Raw genomic sequence first — 17,205 nt, 5'->3', positions numbered from 1 at the left:
TAATGCAACCGCGGTGTCAGATTTCAAAAAAGCTTTACGAAAAAAGCAAACCATGCAATAATCTGAGTCGGCGCTCAGAGCCCAATCAAGACACAAATATAGCCGCCATATTATGCAGTCAACAGAAGTCAGAAGTAACAATATAAACATTCACTTACCTTTGATGATCTTCATCAGAATGCACTCCCAGGAATCCCAGTTCCACAATAAATGTTTGTTTTGTTCGATAATGTCCATCATTTATGTACAAATTCCTCCTTGTTGTTCTAGCGTTCAGTACACTTTCCAAACTCACGACGCGCGGGCAGGTCCAGCGGAAAGTACGGACGAAAAGTTAAAAAAGTTATATTACAGTCCGTAAAAACATGACAAATTAAGTATTGAATCAATCTTTCGGATGTTTTTAACATAATTCTTCAATAATGTTCCAACCGGAGTATTCCTGTGTCTTCAGAATTGCGATGGAACAGAGCTCGCTCTCACGTGAACGCGCATGGTCAGAGCATGGTCACTTCATGGCAGACCTGACTCATTCCTCTCTCCTTCGGCCCCACTAAACAGTAGAGGCATCAGACAAGGTTCTAACGACTGTTGACATCTTGTGGAAGCCTTAGGAAATGCAACATTACCAATATCCCACTGTATCTTCAATAGGAGCTGAGTTGAAAATAGACCAACCTCAGATTTCTCACTTCCTGGTTGGATTTTTTCTCAGGTTTTTGCCTGCCTGTTGAGTTCTGTTATACTCACAGACATCATTCAAACAGTTTTAGAAACTTCAGAGTGTTTTCTATCAACATATACTAATAATATCCATATTCTAGCTTTTATGGCTTTGTAGCAGGCCGTTTACTCTGGGCATGCTTTTCATCCGGACGTGAAAATACTGCCCCCTACTCCAAAGAAGTTAACACCTGCTTGTTTAACCCGAAAGCTTGCTGCACCAATGTGTCGGAGGAAACCCCGTTCAACTGATGAACGAAGTCAGCCTGCAGGCACCCAGCCTGTCACAAGGAGTCGCTAGAGCGCGATGAACCAAGTAAAGCTCCCCCGGCCAAACCCTCCCCAAAACCGGACGACGCTGGGCCAATTGTGTGCCGCCCTATGGGACTCCAGGTCATGGCCTGTTGTGACACAGGAGTATCTCCCTTCGAATGATGTCAAAATTATTTCTCAACTCCTAATATTGAGCAAAGTACACTCATTGGAGAAACTTACAGTCACTGGAGTATCTGACATAGGCTTTTAAAAAAGCCCCCACGAATACCAGTCACTGTAAGTGTGACTATCTACTAGTAAGCTTTCTTGACGTGGACATTCGTTTTTGCCAACACATGGCTAACCTTTGTTTAACAAGTTAAACAGCTGCTACTAGCGGACATGGGTTTGTGTCAATGCGTTCGAGTTAGCCTATTACATAGAAAGTTATATTATTAGAGTTGCCGCTCCCTCTTCCAATTATAACTATCTACCAAATCTATTCATTTCAAATGTTGATTACTTCTCCTTGCCATAATATTTCACCTGATAAGACATAAAGCTAAATCTTTATGATGGGGAGGGTCCCTGGTTTCCTGGGCGGGGGCCTCTGGTCAAGAAAAGTTTGAAGACCCCTGCCGTACATCAGTTTGTACAGTTGAACTCCGGAATGATTTTTACATGCGCTGAAATGGCCACGTATGCCACATTTAACGACGGTTAACTCGTGGCCGGGGCTGAAAACGATTCAAGGAAAACACGGCAAGAAAAGTGTCGTCAGACTACACTGACTGGCAGCAGTAAATGTTTGGATTTCTGGGGCATAGTAAACCGTGTGATGCATGTGTGCGTTTGCTGGGGCAGCTGCTCATTAGAATGTGTTACGTAAGCAGAGTTCAACATTGGGAAAGAGGGATGGAGGGATGAAACGATAGATTGTAGTGAAGGGGTTGTGTTTGATGGCACGCGGGGCGGTCGGGTTGGGGAAGCTACTCGTGCATTCCAAAGACAACAGCAGTTATTTTCCTGGCTCCCATCACCACGACATCGAGGAAATCCTCAGAGAGGAGGGAGAGAGCCTTTCATTATGTCGCCATAAAGCCCAACACGGAGGAATCAACACTGGGACAATACACGGATTAGCCCAGTGGTGTTGGCACACGTCGGGGAAACTAATACACATTTATGGACACGTTTCTGTGAATACACACACAGACAAACAAAAACACACACACACACACTTAGTAGCCTTGTGTTAGTGTAATGAAAACCACAATGTGTCTCTGGGAATACCTAGCCCATAGGTAGTGTGAGTCTTAACTGCTCTCTCTCAGCCATGTTTCCTCTATTATAGTTATGGCCTGGTCTGGGCTCACAGCACAGAACAACTTATACAGTCTGTCCCCCTCCCTATGTGTGTTCTGGCAGGGGGAGAGCGGATGGAGGGAGGGAGAGGGGGTTGGCAGGAGATGGGACATGCAACATTTGTGAAGACCCCAGTTGCTCTGTGACTGGAGTTGGCAGGGGAGCATGGCTAGAATGGTTTGTCACAGTTGAAACAAAGCTGCTAACATGATGTGGCCATAAGTCAACCAGGAATAGATAGAGGACCTGGTTGAAGCATAGAGGTGGGTCCAGGCTCCTCGGAATGCTCTCTCTAGGGAAGGAGGGTCAATTAATGCCTGACTGGTTGTTCCAGCAGAGGGGAGGTGCTAGCTGCTCTAACTATTGTGTGATTGGTTGTTCAAGCAGGTTCCCCCCCAGTACGGCCAGCAGGGTATGGGAGGATACAGCCAGCAGCAGCAGGGAACACCTCCGGGATCCTACTTCAGCCCCCCCCAGCAGAACCCCACCGCCCCCACACAGCCCCCCTACCTGCCTCCCCGCGCCCCACCCCAGCAGGTAAGACCTCACTTACAGTCAGAGAGGGGGTAAATGTAAAACAGACTGAAGATCAGTGTCTAAGGGACACTTCATCCTGTTCTGTTATCCCAGAATACTTTTCTCCCACACAGACCTCTTGTCGTGTGTGTGGGCAGAGAGTCTGGCTCTGGCCCGGAGGTTTGATGAGTCGTCCAGATTATTCATATGGGCTATTTCTGGCATTTCCTGCTTCCTCTACTTTCATTCAAACACACTACACACCAGACCTGGGCAGACAAGTCTTATTTTGTAGTTTATTTGAAAATACCAACTTTTCAAATACTCAAGGTTGTCAAATATAGTTTAAAGTAAAAGGCAACTATTTTCTTTGATAGTCAAATACAGGTCCAGAAAAACAAATCATATTTGAAGCTATTTGAATATACACTGAGTGTACAAAACATTAAGAACACCTTCCTAATATTGAAGTGGATTTAACAGGTGACATCAATAAGGGATCACAGCTTTCACCTGGATTCACCTGGTCAGTCTATGTCATGGAAAGAGCAGGCGTCACTAATGTTTTGCAAACTCAATGTATATACGCAAGTTATTTGAAAACAAACTAATATTTATTGGATAGCGGCCAAATATTTGATGAAGAACCAAAAACTACAACAGTTAGTTGAATTAGTCTAAATATATTATCATAACCCTGGTTTGGAGGGCTCTTAGGTATGAATCTCGATAGAGCCTATAGCCTAGAATTACATACGAGGGACATGCAGTCATCTCAACATTAGACTAAAACCCATTTTGCAGCTTCAAAATGACTAACAAATGTGTTTTCATAATGTGTGACATAAGGTAATGCAGTAACACTTGACATCCAGTTCCCTATACATTTGTAGTAACTTTGATTATTACAATAGCAATATTGTTGTTAAGTAGGACATTGGAAATTGCTTTATAATTGCATAATAATGTAGGTATTACATAAGTGGAGTAAGGAACAGTCAGTATTCCTCTTGTCTACAGTAGTTACAAAAACTCCGTTCTTTGCTATGCAATTCAAATGCAATTACCTTTCGTCAGTTTTATGCAACAACATGCGACTAAAATGATGCTCCAAAAGTAATTACACAGGCAGTTTAAAGGTCAGTGATACTGAGAATTCTAGCAGTAACAAAATATGGCTATTAAGTGTCAAAAGGAAAGTAAGTATCCCAAAACTGAATCAACTACAGCCAGGCTAGGTTGAAAATCATGTAATTTAGCAGTATGAGTAAACCATCCCTTTAAAGATGGTATTGTGCCCTCAACTCTGGACCTTGAAGCCAGTGCCACTGCGTTTTTTAATTGTTCCCCTCTAATCAGGGACTGATTTAGACCTGGGACACCAGGTGGGTGCAGTTAATTATCAGGTAGAACAGAAAACCAGTAGGCTCCGGACCTCGTAGGCTAAGAGTTGAATACGCCTGATATGGTGTGTGTTTGAAAAAATAACACTTACCCTCAGATGCCTCCCTCTGAAGTATTTTTAGGTATCATACAATGAATTGCAGTTTTCTACCTTTTCAGTGACATGTTGAAAGAGTCATACATTAGCATCACAACTTATGTATACTTATCTGTACAAAATATCATTGGTTGATTGGTTTGACTTGATTATGTACACCTGGGGCAATGGACATTCAGGAGAATGGACATTTATGAAAATGTTCAGATAGAAATGTATTGTGTAGATCAAATTCCACTGTGAGATAGAAATAGAATGACTCTATCGTCAACATGCAGTTCCAGATACAGCCCTGCCATTAGTTGAAGGCGGCCAATCCAATAGTTTCAGAACGGTAGTCGCCTCTGAGATCTATATTCCAATATTTTATTTAAGTAGTTGCTTTCTCAGGTCTGTATTCAAATAGTTTTGAAAAGTTGCACTTTCTGAGATCTGTATTCAAATAGTTTTGAAAAGTTGCACTTTTTGGGATCTGTATTCAAATAGTTGTAGTCACCTCCAAAGTAACTATTTATTCCCCTGGAGTAGTTACTTTCCCCAAAGCGTAGTTAAAACTGTAGTTATCCCAGGTCTGCCGCACACACACACAGACAGACAGACATGGTTGAGTCAGTGTGGGGGCACTCCAGGATTTCAGTGAGAACTGAGTTCAGCAGGATATGACCAGAGAAAGAATGCATTCAGTCAAGGAGTGCGTGTTTCTGCCCCTTTTACAACTTTGGTTGCATTTAAACTACTTTGGATTACAGAGTCCAGTTGAGGCTTTCTCAATGGTGGCCGCAAGGTCAACACTCTCTCTTTCTCTCTCTCCCTCTCTTGCTATCTCTCTCTCTCTCTCTCTCTCTCTCTCTCTCTCTATCTTGCTCTCTCTCTTCTTCCTCAAAGTGCATTAATCAAATCCTTTATCTGAGTCTCTTCTCTTCTGGCTAGGCCTGTAGTGTCTCCAGACTGCAGGTTGGAGCAGGGTGAGGTGGGCCAGCCAAGCTCAAGGCTTTTTGGATTGAGCCAGCCAGCAAACAGCCCTCTACAGCACACAGCCTCCGGGATCTATGTAGAGTTCTAAAGATTTAGTGTCAAATATTTTTAGGCCATTGGAGGATGTAGAGTGGTCCAAGAAGGTAGGGGGTACAGATGGATGATCATTTCTGTAAGGTTACAATATAAAACCGACCTGTGAGCGAGCGTGTGTATGTGATTTACAGTAGAGAGAGTACCACCGTTGCCACCCTGATGTTATTGTGGCTGTGTGAAATCCTTGTCTCATGTCAGCTCCCAGTCATAAAGAAAGGTCAACATTTGACCTTTTCACAGCTTTCTGTGCCGATCAGTGGAAACACACAAACACAAAGCACTGTGAGAGAGATTAGGATGTTATTGTGGTTGTGTACCCTCTCTCATGACCTCTAGTTACCAGAGGAGGGACGTTCCACCCTGTGTGATTTGGGTGGTTAGCTGTTCCACTCAACATCTATTAGGTAGGTGAAAGGACATCCTTCACTTGATTGAGTGATTGCAGCTTCTCTGACCATCATATTTGCTGTGAAACCCAAGGTTCCTACAGAAACACAACTAGTATCCTTCTTTTATATCCCCCTGAAGGGGGGGTGGGCTCTTTATTGGAGTGTGTTTCACTGGCATAACCCTGGGGATTGTAGAAAGGCTTTCTGGTTCTGACCCGTCAAAGCTGTTACTTCAGAACATCTCAGAAATGCATCTGTCATGATGAAGGGGAATGAAAACCCTGGGTCTTTGTTATATTCTCAAGCAATTAAAGGTGTAATATGCAGAAATCGCTCTGCCATTTCCTGGTTGCTGAAATTATGATAGTTACAGTTTATGTGACAAAACAAGCAATGTATAAGTGTAGAGAATCATTGTACCATCTAAACTGCTGTTAAATATATTTTCACTAACCAAAAGTATTGTATTTTCAGCTGTTTGAAGTTCAAATCAAATCAAAATCAAATCAAATGTATTTATATAGCCCTTCGTACATCAGCTGATATCTCAAAGTGCTGTACAGAAACACAGCCTAAAACCCCAAACAGCAAGCAATGCAGGTGTAGAAGCACGGTGGCTAGGAAAAACTCCCTAGAAAGGCCGAAACCTAGGAAGAAACCTAGAGAGGAACCAGGCTATGAGGGGTGGCCAGTCCTCTTCTGGCTGTGCCGGGTGGAGATTATAACAGAACATGGCCAAGATGTTCAAATGTTCATAAATGACCAGCATGGTCAAATAATAATAATCACAGTAGTTGTCAAGGGTGCAGCAAGTCAGCACCTCAGTAGTAAATGTCAGTTGGCTTTTCATAGCCGATCATTAAGAGTATCTCTACCGCTCCTGCGGTCTCTAGAGAGTTGAAAACAGCAGGTCTGGGACAGGTAGCACATCCGGTGAACAGGTCAGGGTTCCATAGCCGCAGGCAGAACAGTTGAAACTGGAGCAGCAGCAAGTTGGTGACAAAAACCAAAAGTTAAATTCGCAAAAACAAAACTTAAGAACGGGAAGCATAGAAATAGCTCACATAGAAACAGATCTTCTTTGCCTTGCTTTCAATGGGAATGACAGATCTATAACTCACATTTCTATGTGAATTTGGTCAGGTCACCCAAAAAGTGACATTGCAGCTTTGATGAATTGCTGTTAGAACTCATAATAGCAGTTTCTCTGTCTGAAGGGTTGCTCAACCATCTCTCACCTGTTTTTTTGCTGTCTGTCAGTAACTGGTCTTTGTCTTTGTCCATCAGTTTTGTTAACACAATACATGTTCCTCTCTGCCTATTTTGCTAGGAAGAGTATTCTCTTTGTGTGTGTGTGTGTGTGTACTTGTGTGTTTGCGTGCATGACTGTGTGTGTGTGTGTGTGTGTGTGTGTGTGTGTGTGTGTGTGTGTGTGTGTGTGTGTGTGTGTGTGTGTGTGTGTGTGTGTGTGTGTGTGTGTGTGTGTGTGTGTGTGGGCAACTGTGTACTTGCTTCCTCGGCAGATAGACACCGTTCCCTCTCGGGCTGCCATTCTTTTATTTTCCTAGGTAGCTAGCTGGTATAGTGTGTAGTGATTGAAACATCCATGTCCTGTTCCTATCTAGGGCCCTTATCTAACTGAAGGAGGCAGAGTGTGACAGGACTACTCCAATGTGGGGATTTGTCATGTTGTTCACAATGTTACCAGGCAGGGTCATCGATTGGTTACACCTTAAGCGGTGTCACTCTCAGGAGTGACACAAAAATATTTCACAAAGGAGAATTGTACTGCATTGCCCCTCATTTCTTCAGTGAAAGTGTCCGGTCTGTTCCTCTGTGAGACTGCTGATCTCTAGGGCTGTTTCCTGTTTCCTATATTACGCCCAACTACTTCCTGTTGTCTCTCTGAGGGGTTTTACCCCCTCTACTCTACTCTGCTGTACTCTGCTCTGCTGTACTCTGCTCTGCTGCACAAAGCTCTACTCTGCTCTGCTCTGCTCTACTCTGCTCTGCTGTATTCTGCTCTACTCTGCTCTGCTGTACTCTACTCTGCTGTACTCTACTCTGCTGTACTCTGTTCTGCTCTACGGTGCTCTGCTCTACTGTGCTCTGCTCTGATGTACTCTGCTCTGCTGTACTCTGCTCTGCTGTACTCTACTCTTCTCTGCTCTACTCTACTCTGCTCTGCTGTACTCTGCTCTACTCTACTCTGATGTACTCCACTCAGCTCTGCTGTACTCTGCTCTGCTGCACTCTGCTCTACTCTGCTCTACTCTACTCTGCTATGCTGTACTCTGCTATGCTGTACTCTGCTCTGCTGTACTTTGCTGTACTCTGCTCTGCTGGGCTTTATTCTGCTTCCCTCTACTGTGTTCCCATCTCTCTCTCTCTCCTCTATCACCTAATGACACAAGGTTAATTAAAACACAGTCACATTCGCTGGCTGCTCGCCTTCATCGCCATTCCTGCTCTTGCCACCGTCCACCAGTCTGCCACCGCCGGTTTAATCATGACCGCTGATAACACGTCGCCCAGCGCACCGCACCCAAGGATGCCACGGCAACAACTGACTGGGAGAGGGGGAAGGGAGGGATGGAGGGCCATTCAAAGTTCAATGTCATTAATTGGTCAGCATTTGAATATTAGCTAAGAACCGTTAATTAACTGGATCATAAAAGCGCTGCTACAATTCGGAGGGGGGTGGATGGAGAGAGAGAGGGATGGAGAGAGGGAGGGAGGGAGGGCAGGCCTGGGAGAGAGAGGGCGTATGGTAGAGGGAGCCGGGTGCCGGGCGATAAGAGAGACCCATCCGTGGTAAAGGTCTGGCCACTGTAATTTGCGGGAGCTGCTTTAATTGTCGTAACCTTTTAAATGGCATAGTTTATCAGAGTCCTCTAAATGTCCCTGCGTATCGCTAGGCGCCAGCGCCACGGCAACCAACACAGCGCTCCCGTTGGCTGCCCGCAACAAGCACTTAAGCCTGATGAGTTTAGAAAAAAAGGAGAAAAACGGTTGGTTCCATTTTTTTTGTCAGTTGGATTGTGTTTTTAGTTGTGTGTGTTTTCACCTCTCCGCTGACTGACACTTACTAATTGCGTGACTGGAATGTGCCACCGTGTTTTTCTGATTTATGTTTGTTTGTACCATTGTGATTCAAATGCAAATGGTAGGTGTTTTTTTGAAGGGTCAGGACAATCTTAATCACGCTGGAAAGGATAGTGTTTAGCACTATGCACCCCAGGGCCCTCATTTAGCACAACAATTGTTAGAAATGCCACTAAATGTTCCAGCACACAGAGTTTTGAAAAATACACGGATGCACACAGAATTGTTGGACAATCACTGATGAGACTGCCAACAGTGCTATTGTTCTGCCATCCTTGAACAAGGGCAACAACGGCTGTATGGAAAACAGTACTAGTTTTGGTGAATACTATGTTTCCCTTACCCACATAGACGCCAGGTTTCTGGCATCCATATATCATTCCACATTGTTTAAATGAGGGACAGAACCAGCGGGAAGGACATGGGCCTGTTCTGAAGGGTCCATCTGAGGTCTGTCTGTCTCTGTCTGAAGGGATCAGGACACAGAGAGACACATCTGATTCCTCTCCATAGCTGAATGACAAGTCAGAATACGAGCAGTACCAATGACATGTTCAGTTAATACAGTACTGTCACATCGAGACTGCTCCCAGGGGACGCAGAGAGAGAACGGATATCACAGGGCTGGACGGGGGACGGGACATGGGGGGGGGGCAGGGGGAGTAGTGTGCGTTCCCTCTAGTGGGGGTTTTGTGATAAAGGTCAGACGGATTGGTGCACTGCTCGGGTTCTGCTGTTTGGTGAGAATCTAATCTGAAGGACATGGTAGTAGAACAGACCTGGACAAATGGATCAATTAAAATCCCAGGAGAGGAGAGGGGGAGGTCCCTCCCTGGCTGGTTCTCTGTCACTGGACTGGGTGATGGTTGGAGAGACAGGCTCTGCTGCTACAGCATACAGGCCTTCTCCACACACATGCGCATGTACACACACGCAGGTATGCACGCATGCACAAAGGCCCACACACAATGGCACACCCAGTCAAATACAGTCAGATATGTGTGTGTGTGTGCAGACACGTATCGTTTGGAAAGGGATCACCACATATTAGCCTTTACACTAAACAAAAGCTGTGAAGTCAATCTGCCAGTCAGTCTGCCAGTCAGTCAGTCTGTTTTTATTCCTACTGTAGAGAGACTGCTGTATTGTCTAGCAGTCCTGTCTGATCCAAGCTGCCAGTTTATAAGCAATCTAGTTGATTTTCCGCATTACAAACCTTAATAAGAGCTGGCAGTTTCTCCCTGGCAACTCCATTCTCTCTCCTGTATTATTGTTCAGCTGGCTGATTGCTTAAATGATGGCGTCCCAATCCGAAGTGCCATTGTTGTCTGTGCTAATGACATGCAGGAGCCATGAATATGGATGGCCCGCATCCCTCCCTCCCTCCCTCCCTCCCTCCCTCCCTCCCTCCCTCCCTCCCTCCCTCCCTCCCTCCCTCCCTCCCTCCCTCCCTCCCTCTCCTCTCCTCTCTTCTGCCTGCCTGCCTGTCTTTGTCTGTCCCTGTTCCCTGTTCTCTGTCGTGTCTCTGATGTGCCGTGCTTTGTGTACACAGACGCGTGTTTGTATTTTTAAACGCCGCGATTTTCACATCCTCAGCTTTAAATATGAACTCTAAAAATACACCCCTCAAGAACTATCAGGAACAGGCGTGCGCGCGCACGCACACACACACACACACACACACACACACACACACACACACACACACACACACACACACACACACACACACACACACACACACACACACACACACACACACACACACACACACACACACACACACACACACACACACACACACACACACACACACAATAAAGCAGAGATGAGAGGTTCCATCAGCTAGCCAGTGTGTGATTCAACACAGCTTGTTGTCACTGTCTCTCTGTGGCACTCCCATTACTCCTCTATGTCTCCTGTGTAGTACAGTACCCTGTTCTCCTGTGTAGTACAGTACCCTGTTCTCCTGTGTAGTACAGTACCCTGTTCTCCTGTGTAGTACAGTACCCTGTTCTCCTGTGTAGTACAGTACCCTGTTCTCCTGTGTAGTACAGTACGCTGTTCTCCTGTGTAGTACAGTACCCTGTTCTCCTGTGTAGTACAGTACCCTGTTCTCCTGTGTAGTACAGTACCCTGTTCTTCTGTGTAGTACAGTACCCTGTTCTCCTGTGTAGTACAGTACGCTGTTCTCCTGTGTAGTACAGTACGCTGTTCTCCTGTGTAGTACAGTACCCTGTTCTCCTGTGTAGTACAGTACGCTGTTCTCCTGTGTAGTACAGTACGCTGTTCTCCTGTGTAGTACAGTACACTGTTCTCCTGTGTAGTACAGTACCCTGTTCTCCTGTGTAGTACAGTACCCTGTTCTCCTGTGTAGTACAGTACCCTGTTCTTCTGTGTAGTACAGTACCCTGTTCTCCTGTGTAGTACAGTACGCTGTTCTCCTGTGTAGTACAGTACGCTGTTCTCCTGTGTAGTACAGTACCCTGTTCTCCTGTGTAGTACAGTACGCTGTTCTCCTGTGTAGTACAGTACGCTGTTCTCCTGTGTAGTACAGTACACTGTTCTCCTGTGTAGTACAGTACCCTGTTCTCCTGTGTAGTACAGTACCCTGTTCTCCTGTGTAGTATAGTACCCTGTTCTCCTGTGTAGTACAGTACGCTGTTCTCCTGTGTAGTACAGTACGCTGTTCTCCTGTGTAGTACAGTACCCTGTTTGCCGCTTATCTATCTTGTGGTGCTCACTATCTCCCATTCAAATCTCTTTCTCCTTATCTTTCTACCTCTCTCTATCTCTTCCTCTCTCTCTACCTCTCGACCTCTCTCTGTCTCTTCCTCTCTCTGTGTGTAGGGTTGACAGGCATGGGGAGGTTGCCCAGTGGAAATCAGAACTGCCTCTCCTCAGGGGGCCAGGGATGCGCTGGGGCCACGGGGCTTTTTAAAGACGCACAATTAAGCTTCATTTTGTATGAATATTAATGGCGTTGGTGGCAGATCTGTAAGAGATCTGTGAAGGTGTGGGAATGACTTATTCATCTGGTAGTCATGAGGTGCCTGACAGGAGAGAGAGAGGGAGTGAAGAATGGAGGGATGGAGAGAGAGAGAGAAGAGAGGGCCATGCCACTGACAGAGATAGCCTTTCTACTGGGGTAGAGGAAGACTATCTTTGTTTTTCTTCATTTGTTCAATTCATTTATGAATGCTCTCTATCCATCTCCAAGCCCTCAGACAAATAGCCTATTGACCAATTATCAGTCTATATATGCAATATTACCTCATGTTACGCAGCTCTACACACGGCTGTCTGATATCATTTAAGTCAGTCAGATTCCTGCATTCCCTCATGTACACTTCTCTTCAATACCCCCTTTTCTATTACTCTAAGATGAAGCCTTGTTAAAAGTGTGTGTGTGTGTGTGTGTGTGTGTGTGTGTGTGTGTGTGTGTGTGTGTGTGTGTGTGTGTGTGTGTGTGTGTGTGTGTGTGTGTGTGTGTGTGTGTGTGTGTGTGTGTGTGTGTGTGTGTAAAGACATTATTAAGTATAGCTCCAGGTGTTCGGTATGGAGTGGATGATATTCTAGTTGGTCATCATAGCTTCTAAATTAGTTCAGAAATAGGATTTTCGAGACATTGACATAAAAAATACATAAAGCAAAATGAGACTAACCTCACCTTGGCTGTGCTCATTGATTCTCTCTCCCTCTCCCTCGCTCTCTCGCGCTCTCTCCCTCGCTCTCTCTCCCTCGCGCTCTCGCTCTCCCTCGCGCTCTCCCTCTCCCTCGCTCTCTCGCGCTCTCTCCCTCGCTCTCTCGCTCTCTCTCCCTCGCTCTCTCGCTCTCTCTCCCTCGCTCTCTCGCGCTCTCTCCCTCGCTCTCTCTCCCTCGCTCTCTCTCCCTCGCGCTCTCGCTCTCCCTCGCGCTCTCCCTCGCGCTCTCCCTCGCGCTCTCGCTCTCTCTCCCTCGCTCTCTCGCTCTCTCTCCCTCTCTCTCCCTCTCGCTCTCCCTCGCGCTCTCCCTCTCCCTCGCTCTCTCGCGCTCTCTCCCTCGCTCTCTCGCGCTCTCTCCCTCGCGCTCTCGCTCTCTCTCCCTCGCGCTCTCCCTCGCGCTCTCGCTCTCCCTCGCTCTCCCTCGCTCTCCCCTCTCTCTCTCTCTCTCTCTCTCTCTCTCTCTCTCTCTCTCTCTCTCTCTCTCTCTCTCTCTCTCTCTCTCTATAGTAACAGTAAAAGCAGATGATGATGTCAGGACTTAAACACGAGCCTAACCTTACTAACCTTACCTTACAGTTGTCACAGCATTCCATTCGAGTAAATACACATCACACTCACTCTCTCTCTCTCTCTCTCTCTCTCTCTCTCTCTCTCTCTCTCTCTCTCTCTCTCTCTCTCTCTCTCTCTCTCTCTCACACACGCACATTTCTGCCTAAGTAAATAATGACTAGTCTTTGCAGTGTCTCTCCAGTTTTCAATAAAGTTAATGTAGTGATGCGTGTGTGCCCGTGTCCGTCTGTCTATCTGCCAGTGTGTACACTAGTGGAGTGGTGAGTGTGGCCAGACCAGTCTCAGGATGTCTGCATTAAATACTTTTCAAGTGGATGACTTCCCCTGTTTTCGTCTCTGTTTACCTTGGGAAGTGCTGTGTGTTTGTGTAAGGAACATTGCTGTGTGTTTTTACAGGGAAAACAGCTGTATGTTTGTGTAAGGGGCGTCGTGCTAAATGAAGGGTTGCCTCTGGTGTGGGATGTAATAAAGCTTGTAGGTTGGCATGGTGCCAGTGTAGAGTAGAGTGTACCCTGGTACCCTGCCTAGTGCACTAGCCAGGGAGGCTCTATGTCAGTAGGATTCACCGCCGTAGTACTAAATATAGAACCTCGTCTATTTGTTTGGGAATCCTCAGCCTCGCTGCTGTTGTAGTGAATGACCTCCTGAGGTTATTCAGAGCCACTTAAGTCATGTCAAGAGATTGTACAGACGATGTGTTTGTGGTGTCCGTGTGATGCCAGCAGAGAGAGAGGTAGTCCTGTACCCCAGATAGAAGCATCCTGCCATTGTCCTGGTGGCTGTCTGATAACTGAACACAGTGTACGATGAGCTGACTACGAAAGGAACTCAATTAGAACATTACTTTTTTATCTCTGCAAAGTAAATTGGTTTACAGACTTAATATGGTAGTGATTTATAGTTAAGAGAAAACAATTTGGGGGAAAGGATGAAGGTGTGTTTCTCAAGATATCAGATTTGGTGGAATAGACTACTGTTGATGGGGTGTTTTGGTGTATGCGTTTGTGTGACAATACATTCACCCACGCTGGTGTGTCCACCAGTAGGTGGTTTATTGTGGAGTATTGGGTTGTAGTGTGTGTGTGTGTGTGTGTGTGTGTTTGTCTACACTCTGTGGATGTGCTGCAGTAGTGTAGGCTGTCATGTCTCCCATGCTAAACAGTGTGTCCAGCAGCACTCAATTAAAACCTAATTACAGTCTGGTATTACTGTCCTGTATTTACTTCTATCTATCTGGTCCACTGTCTGACTGGGGGACACTCAGCTCCACTCTGCCTGTATACCTAACACACACGCACGCACACACACACACACACACACACACACACACACACACACACACACACACACACACACACACACACACACACACACACACACACACACACACACACACACACACACACACACACACACACACACACACACACACACACACACACACACACACACACACACACACATATACACACACACACACACACACACTGTACCTGAGGTTTCAGAGCTTGACAGGCATTCAAGCCTCCTTCACAGCTGGTCAAAACATGGAGGGAGGCTAGCTCACTTTAATTCATCATGTGCAAAGCTGCTGTTAGAGCTCTGCTTCATTCATCAGACCCCTGCCCCCTGAGACACACACTCTAATGCATGATGTCATTTTCTGTCAAACTCTCCCTCCCCCATCATTTTTTTTCTCTATGTACTCTATTCCACTCTTTCTCATTCTCTCTCTCCTCTCTCTTTCTTCTTTCTCTATCTCTCTCTTGCTCTCTCTCTCTCTTTGTCCTTCTCTGTCTCTCTCTCTCTCTCCAGGAGGCTCCGCAGGAGAGCTACAGAGACAGCACCAGGAGTCAGCAGCATGTCCCAGGGAATTCTGGGAAGGCCAACCTTGAGGACATGGGTCTGATCCCGCAGGACCGCCCCTCCAGCCTCCCGGTGAGTGACAGCTCTCCCAGCCAATCCCCACCATTACTAAAGTGTCATATAGGAGTGTCACTTTTTTTTTTAAAGTCGCCTTATTTGAGTGTGTCAAATATGTAAAAGGTAGTAGACAAATACAAACTGTATTTGTGTTTAATGAAAGAAACAGAGGGGGAAGAGAAAAGCACAGTGCACACTCCAACCCTTTCTCTTCCCTCCCCTTCCTCTGTGCTCCCTGAGCTGTCAGTGCAGGATTGGTGGAGAGCCCTGTCACTCAGGGTGGGATCAGAGCTACGCTCTTCAATCAAACGATCCGATTCCCTTTAGGCTCCTCTTCCCCCTCAGTCTCTGAGGGCAGACCTAGATTTCACTGCCCATTTCGGATCTAATGCCCACATTAACACTACGCCACTCTGTTGTGTGTGCACTGCCTACATAAGTAGAAATGGGCACCTTAGATTAGGCTCTGCTACACTAAGTATTGTTAGAGTGAAGAGGAGAAGCGGAGAGGACAGGAGGTGCGAGAAGCAGAGAGAAGAAAAGAGGAGGGGGGAGAAGTGGAGAGGAGAGGAAGGGATAGGAGGGAGGAGAAGCGGAGAGGAGAGGAAGGGAGAGGAAGGGAGAGCAGAGGAAAGGGGAGGAGAGGAGCGGAGAAGCGGAGAGGAAGGGAGAGGAGAGAACAGGTGTACTAGGGTAATATTCTGAGCTGGATCCTGCCTTATACACTAATTTGATTTAATTACAATGAGCCTTGTGAGTGCAATAGTCTCTCAGCTAGTCAAGATGGAGGATGTAGTTCAACACAGGCACCATCAGACTCACATTCCTTTCTCTCTTCCTCTCTTTCATTTCCTCTCTGTCTTTCTGTCCCTATCATCTCCCGCCTTTCTCTCGTTCTCTCTCTTTTAACCGTCTCCCTCTTTACGGAAGTGTAACCCTCTGCTGTCTCTGTCTGTCACATGCTGCCTGTTTTACCTCTCTCTCTCTCTCTCTCTCTCTCATCCTCCTTTCTTTCTCTCTGATCCAATACTTCACTGCCATTCCCTAGCTCTCTCAACATCGTCCCTCTCTTTCTCTCTCTTTAAGCATTCCCCCTCTCCCTCCCTCTCCTCTCGATGTCTCTGAACTTCAATCATGAAAGGTTTTTTTGTAAATGAGAGATTGCGTTGATGTGTCAGTGTGTTCCCAGAGCGTCTCAGCTCAGCCTTCACTACACTACCATGCACATCACATCAGTTCACATTATGTTGCTTTAATCCCAGCATCGCCTCAGAGCAATTTCTGGACTATTTCCAACCATAGAAACAGATAGACTAGATGTTAATCTGCAGGGATGTTTGGCAGGTGTATTTTGTTTCTAGAACGCCCATGCGTTGGTTTTCTCTTTGTGTGTGTGTGTGTGTGTGTGTGTGTGTGTGTGTGTGTGTGTGTGTGTGTGTGTGTGTGTGTGTGTGTGTGTGTGTGTGTGTGTGTGTGTGTGTGTGTGTGTGTGTGTGTGTGTGTGTGTAATTGTCAGGAAGCAGCCAGAACTGTTTTCTTTCACCTGTCTGATGTTGGGTCTGAAGCTCCTGTCATCTCCCCACTGGGGGAACCGAGGGTCGGGGAACTCTATTATGACTGTGATATGTGGTTGTCCCACCCAGGTATCTTTAGATGAATGCACTAACTGCAAGTCACTCTGGATAAGAGCGTCTGCTAAATGACTCAAATGGAAATGGTAATGGAACTGTCCTGTTATTGTTTCTGATTGTGCTGGAATGTGGTGTGTGTGTGTGTGTGTGTGTGTGTGTGTGTGTGTGTGTGTGTGTGTGTGTGTGTGTGTGTGTGTGTGTGTGTGTGTGTGTGTGTGTGTGTGTGTGTGTGTGTGTGTGTGTGTGTGTGTGTGTGTGTGTGTGTGTGTGTGTGTGTGTCTGCATCTATTCAAGCCTGGACACTTATTCACTTTTAGCTTGACTTTTAGCTTGACTTTTAGCAGTGGTGTTGGGTTGATCTCTAGCTTGTGAGAGCAGCTTCCAGCCCTGACACCTGAGGCTGTGCTCCAGTGAAGCCTGTTCCTCTAGTCTAGTCTGAGCTTTCACACGCT

The 17,205-nt window shown here is 46.2% G+C and overlaps 1 protein-coding gene across 3 annotated transcripts in view; it reads left to right on the top strand.

The window, feature by feature from the left end:
• LOC139530681 (AT-rich interactive domain-containing protein 1B-like) overlaps positions 1-17,205 on the top strand; it is a 216,679-nt gene that overhangs the window by 44,431 nt on the left and 155,043 nt on the right. For 2 of the 3 annotated variants that reach the window (XM_071327301.1, XM_071327299.1), the window contains exons 3-4: positions 2,728-2,880; positions 15,015-15,137. In XM_071327301.1, the coding sequence (XP_071183402.1) occupies positions 2,728-2,880; positions 15,015-15,137 (276 nt within the window). The remainder of the gene's footprint in view (positions 1-2,727; positions 2,881-15,014; positions 15,138-17,205) is intronic. The other variant, XM_071327300.1, reaches the window with a different exon arrangement.

The sequence above is a fragment of the Salvelinus alpinus genome, chromosome 9 (genome assembly GCF_045679555.1).
Source record: "Salvelinus alpinus chromosome 9, SLU_Salpinus.1, whole genome shotgun sequence".
Taxonomy (NCBI): domain Eukaryota; kingdom Metazoa; phylum Chordata; class Actinopteri; order Salmoniformes; family Salmonidae; genus Salvelinus; species Salvelinus alpinus.
Note: the sequence above shows the minus strand (reverse complement) of the source record. Positions and strands in the feature narration are given on the sequence as shown.